The 21,422-nt window shown below is 38.2% G+C and overlaps 1 protein-coding gene across 3 annotated transcripts in view; it reads left to right on the forward strand.

The window, feature by feature from the left end:
- The window catches only part of LOC131068690 (tRNA (guanine(37)-N1)-methyltransferase 1), a 177,564-nt gene that overhangs the window by 106,162 nt on the left and 49,980 nt on the right, over positions 1–21,422 (forward strand). For 2 of the 3 annotated variants that reach the window (XM_058003932.2, XM_058003934.2), the window contains 2 exons: positions 10,050–10,192; positions 11,604–11,715. In XM_058003932.2, coding sequence (XP_057859915.2) covers positions 10,050–10,192; positions 11,604–11,715 — 255 coding nt within the window. Of the gene's footprint in view, positions 1–10,049; positions 10,280–11,603; positions 11,716–21,422 lie in introns of those variants that run through there. The other variant, XM_059207537.1, reaches the window with a different exon arrangement.

Genomic DNA, 21,422 nt, shown 5'->3' on the forward strand with positions numbered 1-21,422 from the left:
CATGCCCATTGGTTACTGAGCAAACCGTGGTCGCCATCAGAAACGAATATTCCTCCCAGGATGACCATGGTTATTCAAACAGAAGCTACTTCTCCTTTGCCTACAACTGCTACTGAAGGAGAGTTGATGGCTTTACCTCCATGGCTTAGTTCTTTTACTCCAAAAAGGAAGAAGCAAGAAATCTCACCTGATGCCTTTGATTATCAACAACTTAAACAATCTAGATCCAAGGTTGTTAAAAAGGCCAAGACTATCTCCAGAGTAACTGTTGACAACAACAAGATGAAGATAGTTGAAATTGTTGAACCCATTGCAGATAAGCCACTTGAAGAAATGTCGGCTGCTGATTACAAAGTTACAAGGATAGAATTGGGTAAGCAAATGCATGAGGTGATTAAACATTATGCTCAGTTTTCTGTAGCTTCATTGGTACAACGGTGTGATGAACTTCTAGCAAAGAAAGACAAGCTAGAAGAGGAAAACCGACAACTTATGGCAGCTGTTCATAAAATTACAAAACCTGTTGCTGAAGGGAGTAACCCCACAAGTTCTTCCGGTTCCCAAGAATTAATTCGTGGAGTTGAAAGGGTTGCTCAGAAGGTACAAGCATTGGATTCCTGGGTTGATCAACTTCATGATCTATGTGCACAAGTGATAAAAGACATTTTTCAGATGATGTCTAAGTTGGAAACTGTTGAAGAGAATTTGGATCAGACTTCCGATACTTTCAAAAAGAATTTGGAAAGTGTTGAAGATAGTTTGACAATCTGGCGTACCATGCCCCAACAACAATTGAGTGTTCTACAGGAGCATGCCATCATCTCTTCCAGGGTCATGTACTTAGAATTTGAAGAGCTTCTGGAAAATAAGGCCCTTGTTCTTAAATTCCTCATTGAGGAGATTGGTGATGCAATGAGATTACGGGGAGAAGTTTTCCAAGATATTGTCTCTGATTGTAAAAAGGCCTCTTGCAACATAATAAGTCAGGATGGAGAGCTGATTTCAGAAGAAGAAGTTCTTGCTGATTTACAAATGAGGATTCATAATGAATGGAGGAGCGAACAATTCTCAGCTGCTTCAATTCAAATGTTGATGAAACACCAAATCTTTTTGCATGAAATCCAATCCATCCTGGAGAAAAACAGCTCTGCACTCCTCCGATGCCATGATACCATTGTGAAGACCATGGTTGTTGCCAAGAACACCCATGAACCGGATCCCGATGAACTACAAATGATCATTCAGAAGTTTGAAGGATTCATATCTTCACGTGCTACAACTTAAGTGTTTTTCAACACTTAGTTGTATACACTTAGTTGTATTTTTCCACCTTTTGAATCTTTAGTTGTAGTTTTTCTTTTGATTGGACCCATGCCTAGTCAATATTCCTTCAACAATAAGTATGCCATTACTATTCAACCAAAAGGCTTTCGTCCAAAAATGGGCAACCTTTATCTCGCTCATTTATGGCGTATGTAATGAATCTGCCGACGACAGCTTCCAATTCTCTGATGGAGACACTTGGCACATTTTCAATGTTGAAGTCCATCAAGGCAATTTCTTCCTCGCTCCTGGAAAAGAAGCTTTCCCATTCTATCATGATTTCCTGCGTTTTCTTCATCATACCAGAGAATGAAGAAACATTTGCAAAATGTTCCTTAGGGAACGAACCGACGAAGAAGAAATTGTGCAATTGGGATTTCAGGGAGTTCACCGTTATTCCTCCGTCACTGAATTTCCTTGCAAACAAAGCTTCCATGGCACTAAGGATTTCTTCCTGTATCCCTCTTATAGACTCCTTCAAGGTGACAGAGTCAATGCTAAATTTGTCAAGGGTGTTCTTTCCCGAACAGATAACATAGAACCATCAGAGAAAATTATAAGCTTCATTCTCTTGGATCACTTTCCCGTCCACCAGAGTTTGCCTTGGAGTCTTTGTCAGAGCCCTGAGTCGGGAAATGGTTAAGTCTTGGTAAACATCTACATCCTCCCATAGTCCTTTTGCTGTCTCTAATCTGCTTAGGAGGGCCACGAACTTCGAATGAAGTTGAGCTAGATCCTCAACGAATTTTCCTGCCTCAGCATAGACATCCTCTACCCATTCCCGGGAATTTTGTGCCATTGTTCTAATAAGTTCTACATCATCAACTACTTCCTTGGGAAGGGAGGGAGGAGGAGTGGATGAAGGACCTGCTTCCCTGAGGGGTCTTTTGAAACTCCTGACGTATTCACATAGTAATCTATTTTCCTCCCTTAGCGGCTTACATTTTGCCTTTGATTTCAGCAACTTCTCCTTCATGGCTAAGGAGGAATCTTTAAAGTCTCCCACAACTTGACCAGTGGAAGCATGGCTAAGATCAACTTGTCTAATGACGTAATACTCTTGTCTAATCTCACCCCTATCCTTATCCACTGCAGGCTCAACAATGTGCAAGGTTCGTGATCCAGATTCTTCCCTGACCACCTTGAAAAACTTCCGGGGGCCTTTCTTTTCGGTGGCCGATCCATCCTCTTCAATAATTCTTCTAACTCCTGAGCAGGATCGGTTCCTTCTGCTTCATTCCCCAGCCTGCCTATCAACCAATCTGGAGTGGGGATGGAATGGCTATGATCTTCTACATGCTCCTGTTGTTGAGATTCTTCCTCCATTTCACTAGGGATAGTCTCCACGAAGCTATCCTGGTGAACCTCCTCTTCGTGCCGGGGACTTTCTTGCCTTTGACTTCTCGGTTGATGGTGGCCTTGTGAGGCATTGATGCTGAGTATATCGGGTGTTGGAACGTTCCTTGGAAGTGGACCTGTGGAATGTGGAAACATCTCCACTTCCCACACGCTCGAGGAACTAACTGGTGAATGCTCCCTTGCTGTTCTTACTCTCCTTCGTGGAGGTTCTTCTTGTTGGGCTTCTTGTTGAACCTCCTGTGGGATTTCTTGCCGGATATCCTTCTTCTTTGTTGTCCTTGGTCTCTTTGGGGCATTTTTCCCTTTATCTATCCGGGCTTCCTTTCCTGCTTGAACCTGTGAAGAGCTTTCAGTTGCCTCACTGTGGGAATCCAAACTTCCCATTAGTTGGTATGTTAGATGGACATTGTCTTCCACCAACTTTCTTATCTGCCTGTCAATCCAGTGCTTAGTGAATTTTAGCACTGGTCTAGCTAATATGTTCAAATCATCTACCTCGGGCTCTGACCAATCTGGCAACTGGATAGGTTGATCCTTTACTTTCTCGAATTCGGGTCGCGTCAAATCTGAATCTTCCTTCACCTGATCTAGTACTTGATGAATTTCACTTATTCTGATGGTGTCGAGGGGCAGTCTGGAATGCATTCTTCTCTGGACCTCAAGGTCATCGTCAGCACTTGCCCAGCAATCCTCCAAGTGAAATCTGTGTATGAATTTGACACCGACAACCTTCCTAATCTGGCTGTAAGGATCGTATTGGGCCCTGGATGTGTAAAAATGGTAGGCGATAGAATGCCAATTCCCCTGCTGCACTTTCAGCTGCCTCCAAACCCAGGCATATCTCCCTGAAATCCCACAAGACAATTGGAAATTCAATAGATTGCTGCTTCTTCTTCTTCTGCAGCTGATCATAGGCAATTAACTGCCTCATGAGCTCGAGCAATACAAGCTTGTCTGACGGATATCTGGGCAATTTGTAAGATAGGAAGGAGAACCCTTGCGACCTGATGTAGGTGAATTTGGGGAATTGCAGGAACGCAGCGCCATACCTCTGGACCAAGGCACTTGCTTGTGGTGACAACCTCATGTGCAACTTATTTTGCACAAGTCGTGTCAGGTACATGGTGAAGGTGTCATTCGCCAACCTGTAAGAGCTAACATTGGAGAGATGTAGCTGGGGATAACACTCATGCACTTTTAACTGAGCTTGTTCCGCAACCCATGATTCCTCTTGTTGGCAGCCCATCGAATTCTCCCCTTCGTGCAAGCATATAGAACAGGTAGGAGCTCATGAAAAAGGACTGGGACCTTTTCTCTTTTAGGTTCTTCAATTGTTCATGCAAGTAGTGACTAATTAATCTAGCCCAGTCGATCAACGTATTTGAATTCATGATCTCGCCTATGTAGAAGAACATCCAAGCCTCAAAGTTCACCGAATGTAGGCATCCCATTACTCTGCTTAGCATCTTTATCAGGTCCACATACTCTTGGTTGAACTCGAAGATTGTGAGAGTTTTGGGCATCTTAGAAGCGTGCACTCTAGGCTTCAGCAACCACTGCTTGTTGATCAAATCGGCGCACTTGGTAGGGCCTGCTTCATATACTGCCTGAGCTCCGCTGCTGGTCCTGTACGTCATGGAATAATGTGAAGGTATTCCGAAAGCTTCACCAATTGACTCTGGAGTCAATGTTGCCAGTAACTTGCCATCTGGCGTTGAGATTGTTTTCCGCTCTAGATTGTAATGTGCTGCACATTCCAAGATCAGATTTGGGCATTGAATAGCGGGAGGAAAACCAACTGCTGCAACTATTCCACTTCTCACAATTCTGACAGCTGTCGGGGATGGATTGTGCCCTGGTGTTCCAAACATTCGGATCTTGAATGCAGCCAAGTTGAACGTGCCTAGATTAGTATCGCTGACTTCATCCCATCTTGAATTCAACCGAGAATGAGGAAGAAAACTCTTCATCTGCGCTTTGATCAATGCCTGCCTGGAGATAGTAGCTGCCTTGCTTGGTTCCGCCATCTTGGAAGCACCTCGAAATGATGAAAATAGAGACTAAGTATGAATATTTTGCACTTCTCCACTTCTTCTTTCCCGAATCTTGCACGTGAGAAATGAAATGTCCTTCCAAGCTTATATAGAATTCTTCGAACTGTCTTGCTAAGTTAGGAGGCATTTTAATTAGTAATTGCATTTATGGTGTGTCATACTTTCCCCAATCACTATGCCATGCAAAGGCAACTTCCCATGTGAAATGAGTTCAAATTTAGAATTTTCTTTAAATGCTCCAAGTCACGTGTCATACTTGGAAGATTCTTTTGCCAACTCGTTGATTTTCATTCTTTCTAATTTTGGAGGGAATTCAAAGAACTTTCTCAGGATTTGCTCGATTCCATTCTAACTTGTCGTCTCTTGCCTTCGAAGGAATTTTCATGTCCTTTTCAACATCCCTATTTTTTAGGGATCTTCCTAAAATTTAGGAGTCATGTTCATTGGATGAGGAATTTCACCCCGATTCCGAATCTGTAAAATTTTCCACACTTGGTCGAGATTTGGTGTCTAAAAATCGCAAATTCGAAAATTCGCCTGAGGGGAATTTTGCTTTTTATTCCTCCTTGACTCTTGGATTCCATGCCTTAGGCAAAATTTCAATTTTTTTAGCTTGGGTGAAATTTTCACCATGCCAAGGATTCATGGATTTTCCTTCTGTCCCCGACCTCCTTTGTTTAGCGCTTGACTGCATCCTTGGGCGCAAATCACACTTGGTCAAGGAATTTCATCTTTTCCTTGTTATCCTTGGTCATCCTGCTTTGGCGCCCTCCACCTCACTTGGGTGGAATTTTCACCCGAAGAAGGATTCATGGAACTCTTTGTGAATCCCTAGGACCTTCATTTTGGCGCCCCAGTCCATACTTGGGTGCAATTTTTACTAGGAGAGGGATTCATGGATTTTCCTTCTCTCCTTGGCTTCTCCATTTTGGCGCTTGTCCCCAGATTTGGGCGCAATTCTCCTCCAGCCGTGGATTCACGGATTTTCCACCTCTCCTTGGGAATCTCATTTCAGCGCCTGACTCCAGACTTGGGCGCATTTTCGCCTGGGAGAAGGATTCATGGATTTTTCTCCTCCTTGGGTTCTTTAATTCAGCGCCTGACTCCAGACTTGGGCGCAATTTCGCCTGGGAGAAGGATTCATGGATTTTTCTCCTCCTTGGGTTCTTTAATTCAGCGCCTGACTCCAAACTTGGGCGCAATTTCGCCTGGGAGAAGGATTCATGGATTTTTCTCCTCTCCTTGGGTTCTTTAATTTAGCGCCTGACTCCAGACTTGGGCGCAATTTTGCCTGGGAGAAGGATTCATGGATTTTTCTCCTCTCCTTGGGTTCTTCAATTCAGCGTTTGACTCCAGATTTGGGCGCAATTTTGCCTGGGAGAAGGATTCATGGATTTTCCACCTGTCCCTGGCATCTCCATCATTTAATCTCCTAGACTTAGAATATTTTGACCTCTTGAGATTTTGAAGTGTTTTCTCGAGCTTTCTATTTTAGGCATGGAATTCCAGCACTTGACCCATTTTTGGCTTTCTTTGTCTGTTGTCTGACTTTCCGGAATTAGAAATGTCTGCGAACGCCTGATCCTTGTCGCCTTGTTTGACTGACCCTACCAGTATTGACTTTCAAAAAATAGAAACTTTCTAGGTGTTAGCGTTAGATCCTTAGACAGGGTGCAGGAATGACTTACTATAAATAGAAACTTACTAAAAATAGTAAGTTTGATTTTTGGCAAAATGGCGACATTCCGGGACTCGGAAAAAATCCCTAAAATATAAGGACTTCCTAAAAATAGAAAGTTGCTCCGTTTGGGCTCAAATTTTACTGGGAGGTCCCTTGAAGGGTCTTGATTCTAGTTGTATGTTTAGTTTTCCAAAACCCTAACCGGAACCCCTAAAATCTAGGACTAAAGGTAGAAACCCTAAAAAAGGGACAAAACGGGCCCTAGACTTCACAAAATTCGCTCGACAGAGAAGCAGATTAAATCTAATTGACCCCTGAACGTCCGCAAAGAGGAGAGACTGAAGAGATTGCTACCAACACACACAAAAACCAAGACCAAACAACCAAAAGGGCCTAAAAGCCAAGGGGTCCCTATCTGGGATGGGGTGATGTGTGATTAGGTCACAACACCACCTTTTTCTCAAGGCTCCTCTTCTATAAATACTTGAGGGGTCTATTGTAATCTTTATCTTTTGGAAAAGCAAGCAAAAACTTTGCCAAATTTACAGCAAAGAAGTTTTTGAGCTTTCACGTGTAAATTCAAGAATTGAAAGGAATAGAAGGAAATTGCTCAAGCTCTGAGTCTTTGTGCTACATACTTGAGTTTGTGTTCTATATTAACTTTCTTGCAAGTGTTTCTTAAAGAGCTTAATCACATTTGATTTGCAGTCTTTGTGCTACAAGTAGTTGAGGTTAATATAGATTAAAATAAATATTTTGTTGAGAGAAGCTGTAAGTCTTTGTGCTTTCACTTGTTCTTAGGAGAATTTAGGAGTAGATTTTGTGAGAAATAACTGTGAGTCTTTGTGCTTATACTTCTTCCCATTATTTTAAGTAGAAAAGAATAAGATATTCCAGTCTTTGAGCTGTTATAATTTGTTCTTGATAGAATTAGTATAGAAAAGGGTAGATAGGACTTCACATAATCAAGTCTTTAAGCTTGATATTGTTGTCCTGTCCCGAAGAAAGTAACGGAAGTCTTTGAGCTTTCAGGAAACTTCATTTCCTTTCTCTCATTTCATTTCGAAAGTTGTTACTGCTGTTTTATATCAAATCGCTATCACTTTTCTGTGAAGAGAAAAAGATAGTCTTTCTTGAAAGAAGAAGAAAGATTGCTGTCCCATCCCATTTTATTTTCAAAGTTGTAGTTAGATAGGGGGAGCCTTCCCTTAATTAGGAGGAGTTTTACTCACACGTTGTGGTTGAAACCACAATTTTGTATATTTCCCCAAGTGTACAAAATTTTCAACCAACACTATGTTTATTGAGCAAGTGGGTGTGAAAATGGTGGTTTGAGAGGGATGGGTCATGACTGAGGGGTTGGATGTGGAGCCCATATAGTTTTGCCTGCATTTGGCATGCAAAGTGAAGCCAAAGTACATCCAAAGCTTCTCTTCTTTGAAATGCAGCAAATTTAGTATTTGGTGTTTTTGTCTTCTACGAGTATAGAAGGACAAGATATTAGACTTGGTTTTATGTATTTGTTGTCCTTGTTGGTCCATGAAATGCCCCATTAAAGATTGCATAGATTTATTAAGTGCTTCCAGCCTTTACTAGATTGATTGGCTCTGTAAAGAGGTTTGGGGCTTGCGTCTAATTGTAATCTATCATATATTCATATTTGTTAGTTTCAAGGTGCAAAATTGATTATTTTGAAAAACCTATACATTAGTATTTTGATTGGATATCTGGCTTTAAAGTTTTATGTTTTTGAGTTTGTAAAGTTCTGTGCAAATTTTTACCAATTTCTTTTTTACTTTTTCCCAAACTCAGTCAATAAACATTATGTCAAACAGTTGTTTGCAGGCTGATAATATTTTTCAGTTTATTGTTATGATGAGGTATGTTGTTGGGTTAATGCTTTGGTGCATAGAAAACGTTGTTATCCACTAAACATTCAAAAAGAAATAGCATATGTATGTGACAAGCTGAAACTGAATATTCAGTCATTGATACATCTGCGTCTAACATATTACAAACATATAAAAAGAATTTCTGACCTTTATTGCAGATTTGGTTTGTCATAGTAGACCCTTACAATGCTATTACATTCCAGAATAGGTCAGACATAATTCGCAGCCACTTGTAAAGTTTTCAGTCCAAATCAGATCATCAAATCCCTGCTATTGATAATTGGCTCTTAAAAAATGAAGTCTTCAACCTGCAATATAAAGCTCCACTGAAGCATCTTTAATCAAAACTGTTATGTTGCTGTCCCAGTCATAGTAGTGGCACATTTACAATGCTGTCATACAGAAATTACTGTCAACCTAGGTTACTGGGTTCGGCCCCCTAGACCCCTGGTACTGGTCCGGTCCGGTCTTGGTCCGGGGGTCCTGGTCTGGTCCGCCTGTGGTCCGGACAGGGTCCGTGATTCACAGACCTGGTTCGGACCAGGTCGAACCCAAGAGGACCCAGGTCAAACCAGAGGGTCTGATGGCCCAAAAATGGTGTTTTTTTTGCAGAATTTAATTTTTTTTGAAATCCACAACATAAAAAAATTAAAATATAACCCTAAAAGTGAGTTTTAAAAAAGTTAACTTGGCTCATTTCACACAAGCAACATTACTACAAGCAAGGGGAAATGAAGATGTGGGATATAGAGCCAGAGCATACTGATTTGGATGCTTTCACTTTTCAGCTTGTTGCATTTGATGACTCGGATAGCGAGCAAACTTATAGTGCAAGTGCAAGTGTAAGTGGCATTGGCATTGGTTCATTTAATGTCAATGTCAATGTCAATGTCAATGATGAGGAGGAGAATGAGGATGATGAATTAGAGAATCCATTTGATGATTAAACTTTAAATTGTTGAAAGTTGAAACAATGATACTTGAATATTTTGTCATTTTGATATTAAACTTGATGTAAATGATGCTGTTATGGTATGATCATGATGCTATGATTACAAGTTTATGTTGGTTTTGTTGTTTATATGATGCTATGTGACATGCTAATCTGTATTCATGCTTATAGGCTATATATATATATACACATGTTTTTCTACTAACGAACCCAAATCTCTTTTCAAAATTTTGCCGTACCGGCGTACCGGTTTTTCAAACCCGAACCCAAACCGGCAACTTAGCTGTCAACATTAAACCCAGCACTCTACATTTCCTGTCACATAGTCCTCCCTATATTCTTATGCTGCTATACTAAGTGCTGCTCATATGTTTGCAATCAGAAATCATTATAGCAGACTGTAAGATGCATTAAATCTGATCCCTCAACAACACAGCAATTTCTTTTTCACCCAATATAATATGTTATTATATTGAACCCTAATCCTAACCAAACTTTGAATCCTAAAATTCTGAATATTCATTTCTTTGGCAGAGATATTCTGGTAGTTTACTAATTTCTTTTGAATATTCATTTCTGCATGATAATTTTTTTTATTGCTTATTAACTCTGAATGTTTACTATTTAATATTAAACGAGTCAATATTCTTTTTGATATGGATAATATTTCAAATACAATTTTTTTTTCATTCTTAACTGAATTTGGGTTTCATATACCTAGCATTTGCTGGTAATTCATGCAATCTTATTTTCAATTGACATTCTTTGGAACATTTGTTGGATTATAGGTGATGTCTTTTGTGGTGTTGGTCCATTATCCGTTGCTGCTGCAAAGAAAGTGAACAGAGTGTATGCAAATGATTTAAACCCATCTGCTGTTAAATATCTATTGAAGAATATTGCTTGCAATAAACTTCATGGTAAAGTTGAGGTAATGGCTGGTAGTGCTCCAACATTCTGGTATATGCCTTGTAAGAGGAAAAAGAAAGGAGATAGGAGAAAATAAATCATAAAAAAGGTATAAAAGAATGTATTTCATACTTGGAAGAATTACACTGAAAGAAGATAGTATAACTCAACATTGTAATTATAATTTGCTGACTTGGCAGATACATTTTTATTATTACAAGATCAATAAACCATAAAATATTAACTATGCCAGTAGGTAGGATAGTTATTACTGATCATAATTCTCAAATTGGAAAAATGTTTTGTCACTTTATCTGGTCTGATTTGTCATATTTATAGTTTAAGGAGGAGATATTAATTGTTGATTAGCTGCTATGGTTGAGAATAATACGCATGCTTAATTAGATAATTGTTCAGAAATGTTCCTTCCCTTGTTGAATGACTAATTGTTCAAATATTTTATATCCATTAAAGAGTGTTTGAATTTAATAGTCACTGCGTTAGGAATTATTAAGTCATAGTTAGTAGATAGGTTAGTCATTTTAGCATTTACAAACTTGTATTGAAGAGCAGCAGTGAAAAGAGGAGATAATGGCAATTGAAAGAAGGTACTAGGATATCAATCCACTACATTTGATGTAAATTCTTGATCTCACATTTGTTTTGCATTTTTTGATTTTTGTTTTTAAATTTTTTTAACACATAGGGAGGGCATTTTGATTTTTTTATTTGAACTTGCAACTCTCTTTTAAATTCTTTACTTCAGTAAAATATGCACTAGCAGCAGTGAGAGTAGTGATATTGAAGAAGTTGAAGTTCAAGTGCAAGAAAGAAGTAGAGCTAGAATTCATAGAAGTATTGCAGCCATTGGGGGTTCTTCAAGGATCGGGAGTGTAGCAAGGCCAACAAGTACAAATCCATTTGAATATCCTTCCAAACTCCTCAAAACCTATGCAAAAGATCCATTTAACACAAAAATCTTCTCTTACAATATGCATCACAAATTGACAAAGATAAGAAAAGAAATTCAAGGGAGAGTAGAGCATGGGTATGCCATTTATGCAAAAAAGTCTATAGGGGTAGCTAACCAATAGGCATGCTTCTCAGGTTCTACCTTATCATGTGTCTAAAGCAACCCATGTGATGGAATCGTAGTTGCCATTTGAAAGCTAGCCATTTTGAAATCTTAGTCTTCAAAGAAATCAGGAGAATCACCAAACATGGATTCTGTTCTTTAAAACAGAAGATTCAAGAAATTAAATTCTTCTTGGTGACAGTGTGTGTTTTATGTAACAAATCAAGTGTTACCTTCCTAACATCCAATGTATATCTGTGTCTGTTCTTCTTAGTGATTAGTACTGAGATACTCTATTTTTCACGTTATATTGACCCAAAAAATACCAATTACGCATGTTATATTTTGTGTTCTGCAGGTCTTTAATCTGGATGGAAGGGAATTCATTAAAGAAATATTTGGACGCGAGAAGCCAGTCTATATAACACAAGTGGTCATGAATCTGCCTAAAGATGCTGTTGAATTTCTTGGTTTGTCCTTAACCTTTAATTAGAAGTTTATAAATCATGCAGTGGGTCTAAATTTTAACTTTTTATCTCTCAATAGCAGTTGAGGCATCTAGAATACAAATTAAATTTTATTCCAAAGTAACAGTGAATGCTTTAATGGTTAATATTCCAATGCGCTCAAATTATTATTATTTTGTTTATAGGCAAAAATTTAAGTAAATATAAAGTAAGATTTTGTTCTGAGTTACATCCATGGACAAAACAGCAGGCATATCAGCTTCCTGGTTACTTCATATTGTCCAGTCTTTGCGACACTCACTTCCCAAGTCTTTTCCATTTGCCAACTCCTCACTTACTTGATAGAATCTAGCCTTTGCGACTTAAGTGCCCTCAGAGTGACCATCCATACTCCTTCCATAACATACAGGATCACACTTATAACAGTTTATAGTGTAAATCATAAGCATGAAGATCTTTCTTCACATTATGTGCTCTATAAATTTTTCAGGATAATATTTTAAAATACTTGCCAACTCCTTGCTTACTTGATAGATTGTAGTCTTTGCAAAATATATGCCCTTATTGTGACCATCCATACTCCTTCCACAACATACAGGTTCACACTTAAAACAGTTTATAGTGCAAATCACAAGCATGGAGATTTGCTTCAAATTACTTGCTCTATAAATTTTCTTGGAGATTATTTTAACATATTTTCCTACGAATTACTAAGCAGGAGTATTTGTAATTATAATACTAATGCGATCTCTGATTTCTTATTTTGACTATTTTCCACGAATAGCCATTTTGATGACCTTTAACTCATGTATACTGATAAATATTCACCAGGGAAAGGGCCTTACAAAGCACACATTCACCTTTATGTGAACATCCTACAGCCTTTGATATTTATTAGCTTTCTTCTGTTTATTTGGTTAGTAAGGCACTTTTTAGAGTCCTGTCTGGTTCTGGGGTAAAACGGACTACATACACAATAATACAATTGAAAGGGTTTTAAACCTCACTTTGACCCCTTCATCTACCTACAATATGCTTTAGAATGTAAATCAGCTCTCTCATGCCCCATCTTACACATTTTAGTCTCTTTCCAATGAGTTAAATGTGTAAGTAATAATGGCTCTTTCAATCATTCACAATTTTGGTAATAACATTATTGGTACTTTTTAATAAGAGAATGATTTGCTCTTGTTTTGGAATTAGACCTTTAATATATTTCTTTGATTACTCTTCATTGGATCCTCATTGGTTACTTCTCACAAATTTGGTAATATCACCAGATTTTCCATTTCTCCCCAAGCATCCAATGTATTGAATACTGATTTTTTATGCTCTTGCAATCTTTCCAAGTTTAACTTCTCTCTTGCAATCTACCCATGCATAACATCCTTCCAGCAATTCAGAGTTTCCCGGCATTTTTCATTCTACTTTTTCTCATTTCTGTTTTCTTTTATTTAAGTTACTGGTTCAGGTACAGTAGTGCAGCAAATTTTTTGGAGGGTTGGGTTTGTTTTGGGTACTTCCATACAGAAAAAAGATCAAAATCATAAATATATACATATTTGCAACCTGTAAACAGGAATAAGTTCAGAATAACATATAGCATTCATATAATATAATAATAACAAAACCACCATAAAAAATAAAAAAATACTATTTGTCAATTTGTCAATCTCAAATGTTGTGATAGATATTGATTGTTCAGTATTTAAATAATAAAATCGGCGACAATGTCATATGGGTCTTTATAAAGTTCATTATTTTCATTGTTGTACCCTAAGTTACTGGTTCCGGTTCAGATTCAGGTTCGGATTCGCAGATTCGGCAAAAAAAATAAAAATTTGGGTACGGGTACGGGTTCGTCCGTACATATATATATATATTTAAATTTTTTTTTTATATATATATATAAATCATAGTTCCTAGACTTGGACTTGGCTTTGACTCGGCAAGGCTGACTCGACTCGTGACTCGGCTCGGACTCGGCAACGACTCGGCAAAATAAGAAAACCCTTGAAATTTAGAGATTTTAACTATTTAAAACTTGTTTCATACACCCATTATTGAATTAAGCTTAAAGACACTATAACATCATCAAATAGAAGCTAATTTGATCACATACATAAACATACATCCATCACATGCGTAGAAATGTAAATTGTAGCTGAAGGAATTAGAAAACATAGATATATAGAGTTATAAATGTTGTCCAATGTATAATATAAAATCCATGACTACAAATGTTCCCAAACATATATCTAACTGTAAAGTGTAAAAAAAAACAAGTCTATGGCTCAGGCTCTGGCTCAGCCTTGTCTATCTGCCTCCTACAAAGGCGTCTAAGGTAGGTCCTGGATGACTGAGTAGCCATAGTCTCTGCCTGTGATGTGCCAGTCTGAGTAGCCATAGGTGCTGTGCCTGATTGTGCTCTATCCTCCTCCTCTGCCATAGCCGCAGCCTCAGCCTCTCTGTCTGCCTGGTCAACCCACTCAAGGTCCTCATCAATGAAGACTGGATCGGTGGACTCAGTGAGCCAATCGGACTCGGGGTCGACTTCCTCTAGAGTGATCGGAGAGGAGTCATCGTCCAAAATCTGTCTGGTCCTGAGACGGAGGTTGTAATGAACAAAGACTAGATCATTCAACCTCTCCACAGACAATCTATTTCGCCTCTTCGAGTGGATGTGCTCGAACATGCTCCAGTTGCGCTCACATCTAGAAGCGCTGCACGGCTGGCTCAATATGCGGATGGCAATTTTTTGAAGGTTTGGGGTTGAAGGCCCAAACATTTGCCACCATCTATCTGAGATAAGGAAAAGAAAAAAACATTAGTCTCATTTCCAACTTTAAAGGTAGATTATAAAATGAAAAATTAAAATGCATGTCATAAACTTTAGAATTTTCTACCTGGCTGCAATTTTGTCCGACCTTCTTTACACAATTGGCTGGCAAAGATTGCCCCTGATGCATTATTAAATGCATCCATCTCAAGAAGTGTAGCTGTGGTATCAGTGACCATCCGTTGTACTACTGAATATAGCCCGCTAAGAACCTCCTCATCCGCTTTGAAATCAGCACGGAAACGAAATGATGGATTGAGGTAATAAGCTGTTGCATGGATGGGCCTATGAAGTTGGTTATGCCATCTTCTATCAATTATGTCCCAAATGGGCCTATACTTATCCTCAACTCCAGCATATATGGATCTAATGGCCTCCTTGGCCCTATCCATGCCCTCATATATGTAGCCCATAGCGGGCTTCTCCCCATCAACAACTCGTAGGAGAACTACTAGGGGCTCAGTGACTTGCAAATAATGTTAAACAAAAATAGTTAACTCACAAGTGTGCATGAAAATAAGAAAAATTGCAAAGTTGCACAATACAAACAAAACAAAAATATGCATGTAATATTATAAATTTATAAAATTACCTGCACGATCTCTGCACAAGGGATCCAAAAACCTAGCTCATCAAAAATGCAATCTACTACATCCATCCCTGCAGTGGTCGTAGCATAGGATGAGGAAGTCAACTCCTCACCAACAAACATGCGCCTCAAAGATGCCTTTGATTTTAACAAGGATTTCAATGTGAGGAAATTTGAGGCAAATCTCGTTATACCAGGACGAGCCAACTCCCTTTACCCCGTGTATTGCCTCATAATGCTAAGGACCAATGCATGATTGTAAATAAATTTGCATATATTCTTGGCCCTTTCAACGCATTCTTTCACCCATCCAAGCTTACCTATATCCTCCAGCATGAGGTCAAGGCAATGGGCTGCACATAGAGACCAAAAGATTTTTGGGTGCCTCTCCATCAAAAGTTTTCCTGCAACAATTTTAAATTAGTTAAAGAATTAGATGTGATAACTTATAAGTATCAAGAAATTTTACCATTAATATTTAAAAGTTAAAAACTTAAAAGTTTAAAAGTTAAAACTTAAAACTTAAAAGAAAACTTTTAAAGTTTACCTGCAGCAACATAACTTGCTGCATTATCTGTCACCACTTGCACCACATTTTCTTCCCCCACCTCATCTATAACTTCCTCAATGGCCTCACATAAGTATGCCGCATTTTTGACATGTGAGGAAGCATCGATGGACTTCAAAAACATGGTGGATCCTGAAAATAAAACAAATTAATTATCAATAAATTAGAATGTAAATTATTCAATTTCAATCACAATGCATATAGAGAAGTAAAATGATCAATCACCTCCGCTGGATACAAGAAAATTTAGGAGTGTTCTATTCCTCCTATTAGTCCAACCATCTGTCATGATGGTGCAATCCTTCTGGCTCCAAGATTGGCGGTGGTCTTCTAGGTCAACTTTCATATCTTCCACCATTTCCAACAAGAGAGGGCCACTCAACTTAGTATCACTGGGGGCTTTAAACCCCGGCTCACAAATGGTTACTGCATCAATCATGCCTTGCCAATAAGAAGACCTGCCACAAATTGAAATAGATTAAATAAGAAAAGTTCAATTTCAATTTCAACTTTCAAATTCAAACCATAAAATTTTAAATTTTAATTTAAAACAATCAAATAAAAAAGTACTTGGCTGCAATAAATGGAATGTTGCAGAAGTACCAAAACTTGCAAATTGCTTTTCTTCCTGCATCATGGACCTCCTTGTTCCAAGACATGCTCTCAAGCGAGGGCTGTGCGCCAGGAGTAGTGCGTGGTACAAAAAAATTGTCTATCTTAGATTTTCGCACTCTAGGACCAAAAGTGTGACTAGGAGTAGGAATAGAAGTACTGGCACTAGCAGAAGCACTAGGATGAAAGGGAGGCATAGAAGAACCCTCTCCAACACAACCTACGGATGCAGCTGTGGATGCGGAGCCAGATGCGGATGTGGGTGGAGGGGAACCAATATGACATAACTCCTCTCTGTCTTTTTTTTGTTTGCTTGTGTATTTCAAAGTTTTCTAATAAGACGTAACAAAAACGGATTGCTTCAGGAGTTGCCTTGTCACAAGGCTCAGTATCATGACCACGTATGCCAGCAATATGATATTTTAATCTATTTATCCCCCCATGGTTAATTTCCTTACAAAACATACACTTGGTTTGATTTCTTTGTCTACCAGGAAATTCTTCAGTGTATTTCCATGCCTCATCTTTTTGACCATGTTTCCTAGGTGGAGGATTAGGATGAGCCATTAAGGAAAAAAAATTGTTTTCAAAACGTGAGGGCTGCTGCAATAAGACAATTTTACAAATCACCATTTAAGCATTGTGTTTGACAAAGTTTTAAATTTAAAATTTTAAACTAATTAAAAAAAATCAGCAAAGACTAATTTGTGCATTGTGTTTTTTCTTGAAAATTTTCAAATTTCAAAGAAAGAAATTAACAATTCAAAAAAATCAGCAAACCCTAGGTTTTTTTTAGAAAAAATTATAAATACATGTATACAATTTTTTCAAAAAAAAAAGTCTAGGGTTTGCTATGCTATTGTTCTGTTTATGTCATTGTGATTGAATCATTGAAGTATGCAAGCAGCAATATAGATTTGGAAAGCTGAAAGTTTAAAAAAAAATAACAAAAAAATGAAAAAATCCATAAATATAGAAAAAAAACCAACATAATCAACAAAAATTAACACTTACCTCTTTCAAATTTGTTGACAAGTGTTTGAAATGAGCTCCTTGATGCTCTCAATGCAACTGTAGTGCTGCCCCAATGTGATTTGTGCTAGCTTTTCCCCTCTTCCTGTCTGCTGGTTGCACAACTATGGTTTTCTTTTTTCCTCTCTTCCTCTCTTTTTTCCTCTCTTCCACTCATAAAACTAAATGGCAATCCCTTTTAGGGTTATAACAAAGGCAAATGGCACAAAACATAATAAAATTGTGTTGTGTTTTTTTTAATTTTGCGTCCACTTTTTGCAAGCAGCGCCGGCTGGGTCACGACCCTCGGACTCGGCGAGTCAGAGGGTGACTCGCTGACTCGGCAAGTCAGGCGAGTCATACCCTGTGACTCGTCCGGGCCCGGGTCAGGGTCGCCGTGACCCGGCAGAGGTCACCCGGCCCGCTGACTCGCGCGACTCGTGTGACTCGCCGCGAGTCTCGGAACTCTGATATAAATATATGTTCAAACTTCTAACATCAAAATTATATATGTTCACAGTTCAAACATACAAATATGAAACATACAATGTAACTTTCCCATACAATGATACATAAATGATAACAGATAAATCATAAATCATAAATCCATAATTGCCAATGCCAATAAATATTCTGATATTGATATATCGTAAATCATAAATGTAATATCATATTCATAATTTGCAAAAAAGATAGTATTCAAGTTTCAAGTTTCAAAATGTGAAAATGTCATGACACAACAAAGTATAAAGTTAAACATTCAAATTACAAGCCATCTATGGGATTTAAATTCCATATTCATCTTCATCTGAAGCATCCAACCCAAGCCCAAGGTCATCAAGTGGTTCAAATTCAGCATCAATTGAACCAATATCAAATGGAATGCCACTCCCACTAGCTATGTCTCTCTCAAATTCCATAACTGCCTCGTCTATAGAGACTTGGCAAAGTTGTGCAACTGTAGCATCTAAATCAGCACACTCAGGGGCTAGATCCCAATTTCTTGTTACACCCTCACTATATCCAGGGTCCTTATGTGACAACAAACGAAGGTTGGAGTGTACGTAGACCAAATCCTCAGCTTTCTTTGCACCCAAACGATTACGTTTGACTGAGTGGATGGAGTATGTACTCCAATTCCGCACAACTGAAGAAGAACTTGCAACCTGTTAAAAGTTAAAACATAATTAGAAATTTATAAATTAAAATTATAAAATAAAAATATGATAGCATCAAATGGAATTGGAAAACTATAAAAATAAAAAATAAAAAGATACATACTTGGGAGTTAAGTTTAATTGCAAGAGGCTGCAAGTAAACGGAGCCTTGACCATGTACATACCACCACTCATCAGCATCCATCCCATATCTAGCATTAAGAGCTACATCATCATGATTTTTTGCAGATACAAATTGGCCAAACTCCCTCATGACAATATTTCTTGTCTCCTCATCTTGATATATCTTTTTAAAGGCAGCCCTATAGCCAGAAGCAACCTCTGCATCTCTATATGGTGGCACCCTCCTTGGTGTTGCAAGCATCTCTGCACTATAAAATTTTGGTGTCAAAGCAAATGCTAAGAGATGTAAGGGGGTGGTCATCTTGTTCCAGCGGTCAACAACAATTTTCTGCACAACTTTGAAAAATGTTTCCGTTGGGTCATTTTCTTTTCTATTTATTACTTCTTTTATTTTTTCCACCATGCAATCCATGCCATCATAAATCTCACCCAAACATGGGCGATCAGTATCAGCATACCTGATCATGCTCATGATGGGCTTAGTGAAATTCAAAACATATTCCACATCATCCCACCATTTCTCACTAAGGATCAATGCTCTTACTTTTAGAGCTCTTTCTGTGTGGGACTGCTTCCATACACTCCACAAGCTGTTGATGACCATAGAACTCAAGGCGTCTCGCACCTTCAGAAGTCGTCTTAAGACGAGCGTGTGAGATGCAAATCGTGTTTCAGCAACCTAACATGACATAACAAAATACACAACATATATCAAATGTAAGTCTATAAAAAATACAAATTTAAAACTAAAAAATTAAAAAATAAAATTTAAAATTAGTAATTATAAATTAACTTCAACAACTCCAACTTGGAGAAGGTCCTGAAAATGGCTTGTGACATATGATGATTAGTCACAAACATTTGAATCTCCTCGCCCTCCACATACAGTTTTTTCACCCAATCAATCTGTGTGCCAAGCTTTTGCATGATTAAATTGAGTGAGTGTATTGCGCATGGTGTCCAAAAGATATGACCATATGTAGCCTCCACTATAGTCCCTGTTGCCCTACAATTTTTAGCATTGTCAGTTACAACTTGGACAACATTTTGAGGCCCCACCATGTCAATGCATTCTATCAAGATATTGGCAATGAAACTTGCATCTTTCACTTGCCCCTCACAATCCACTGCTTTCAAAAACATTGCCCCTTTAGGACACACTGCTATAACATTGATCAATGGCCTATTTTTACAATCTTTCCATCCATCAGAAACAATGGTCACACCTGTTTCCTGCCATGTATCTTTGATGACCTTCAATTGTGACTCTACGGATGCTTTCTCCTTTGCCAATAAGGTGGTTCTCACCTTTTCATACCCTGGACAAACATACTTAGAAGGTGTATTGCAAAGAGTATGCACCATGTCTCGAAAGTAAGGTGATCTAACAAGGTTGAAAGGAAGCTCATTGCCATAAAGGCAACACCCAATTTTGGAATCTGCAATCTCTCTCAGTTCATTTTTGAAGGCAAAATCCAATGGGCCTCTTTTCCGTGAAGCTACAACATTCTGATTCTCTACTGCATCAACTGGTGGGTTTTGCATGAAAGGATGTGAACTAGCTGGTCTTGTGGAGCCAATGCTACTAGAAGGCCTCTGAGACATTAAGCTTGGATGGACAAGAGGATGATCAGTCTTTGCTTTGCTACTTCTCCTATCAGCTTCCTCTTGTTCTCTAATATATCCCAAAACTAGAGCTTTTGATAGCCCCTTGCCATCTGATTCCTTACAAAATTTTATTCCACGCCCAGGGATGAAACAAAGGTGGCCTTTCACTCAAAAGTATGAGTTGGTATACTCAGTGCCACAATGGTTGCACTGCCAAACAAAACCCCCACCACCAAACACTGGCTTGATCATTGTTGTATAATGCCAAAGTGGTGAATCTTGATCAATTTTAAAGGGGGTATTTTCAGTTCGGACATTTGCAACTGAACTAGAGCTTGCACTTGCACCTCCAGTTCTAGCCATTATGTATGATTATATGAATAATGCACCTAAAATGAAAAGAGAAAGCACAAACATTATTGAAAAAAATTATTAAAATTTCGGCATTATAACCCCATACTATGCATACAAAGTGTAAAAAAATATACAAGACTTCTTTAAAAAAAATTAAAAAAACTTTAAAAAGCTTTAAAAATTTGAAAAAAACTTGGAAAAATTTTTGAAAAATTGAAAAAAATTCAGATTCACTTACCTTTAATGGCTAATGTAGTATCCCTTGGCTAATCTGACCCTGTTTCGCTTATTTGAGCCCCAAGGAATATTGTCAAACACTTGGCATACAATGTTTGAAGCCGCTGTAGTGAATTCTTTATTTGTCTTCTTTGGGTTTGTAGGCTGCAAATGAAGTTATGGAAAGCTTCTAACAATGCAAAGTTGTTATAGAAATGATATACTAGTTGTTTTAGACCTTTCCACACATATGTAATGACTGAAATTAACTAGTACAGCTAGTTGACATTAAGACAAACACTTGTCATGCATCCCAATGTATACCTACAGCCATGAGGCATTTAAGCAAACAATTGGCATGAAAGCTAAGTGGCTGATCAATGTTGAATGTTACCATGAATGTGGAATATGCAAATTATATCTCCATTAAACATATGCAACCTCCAAGTATTTCATGATATAATCATAATAGAAAATGATGCAATGAAGTAATGATTTTCTAATACAATGGCCATAGATAGAAAACCTGGTATTTCAATGACTGCCTTGATATATTGGTTTGATTCTCCTCATATGCAAATCCCTTGTCAAATATATATAGCTGTTCAACCT

This window comes from Cryptomeria japonica, chromosome 6 (genome assembly GCF_030272615.1).
Source record: "Cryptomeria japonica chromosome 6, Sugi_1.0, whole genome shotgun sequence".
NCBI lineage: Eukaryota > Viridiplantae > Streptophyta > Pinopsida > Cupressales > Cupressaceae > Cryptomeria > Cryptomeria japonica.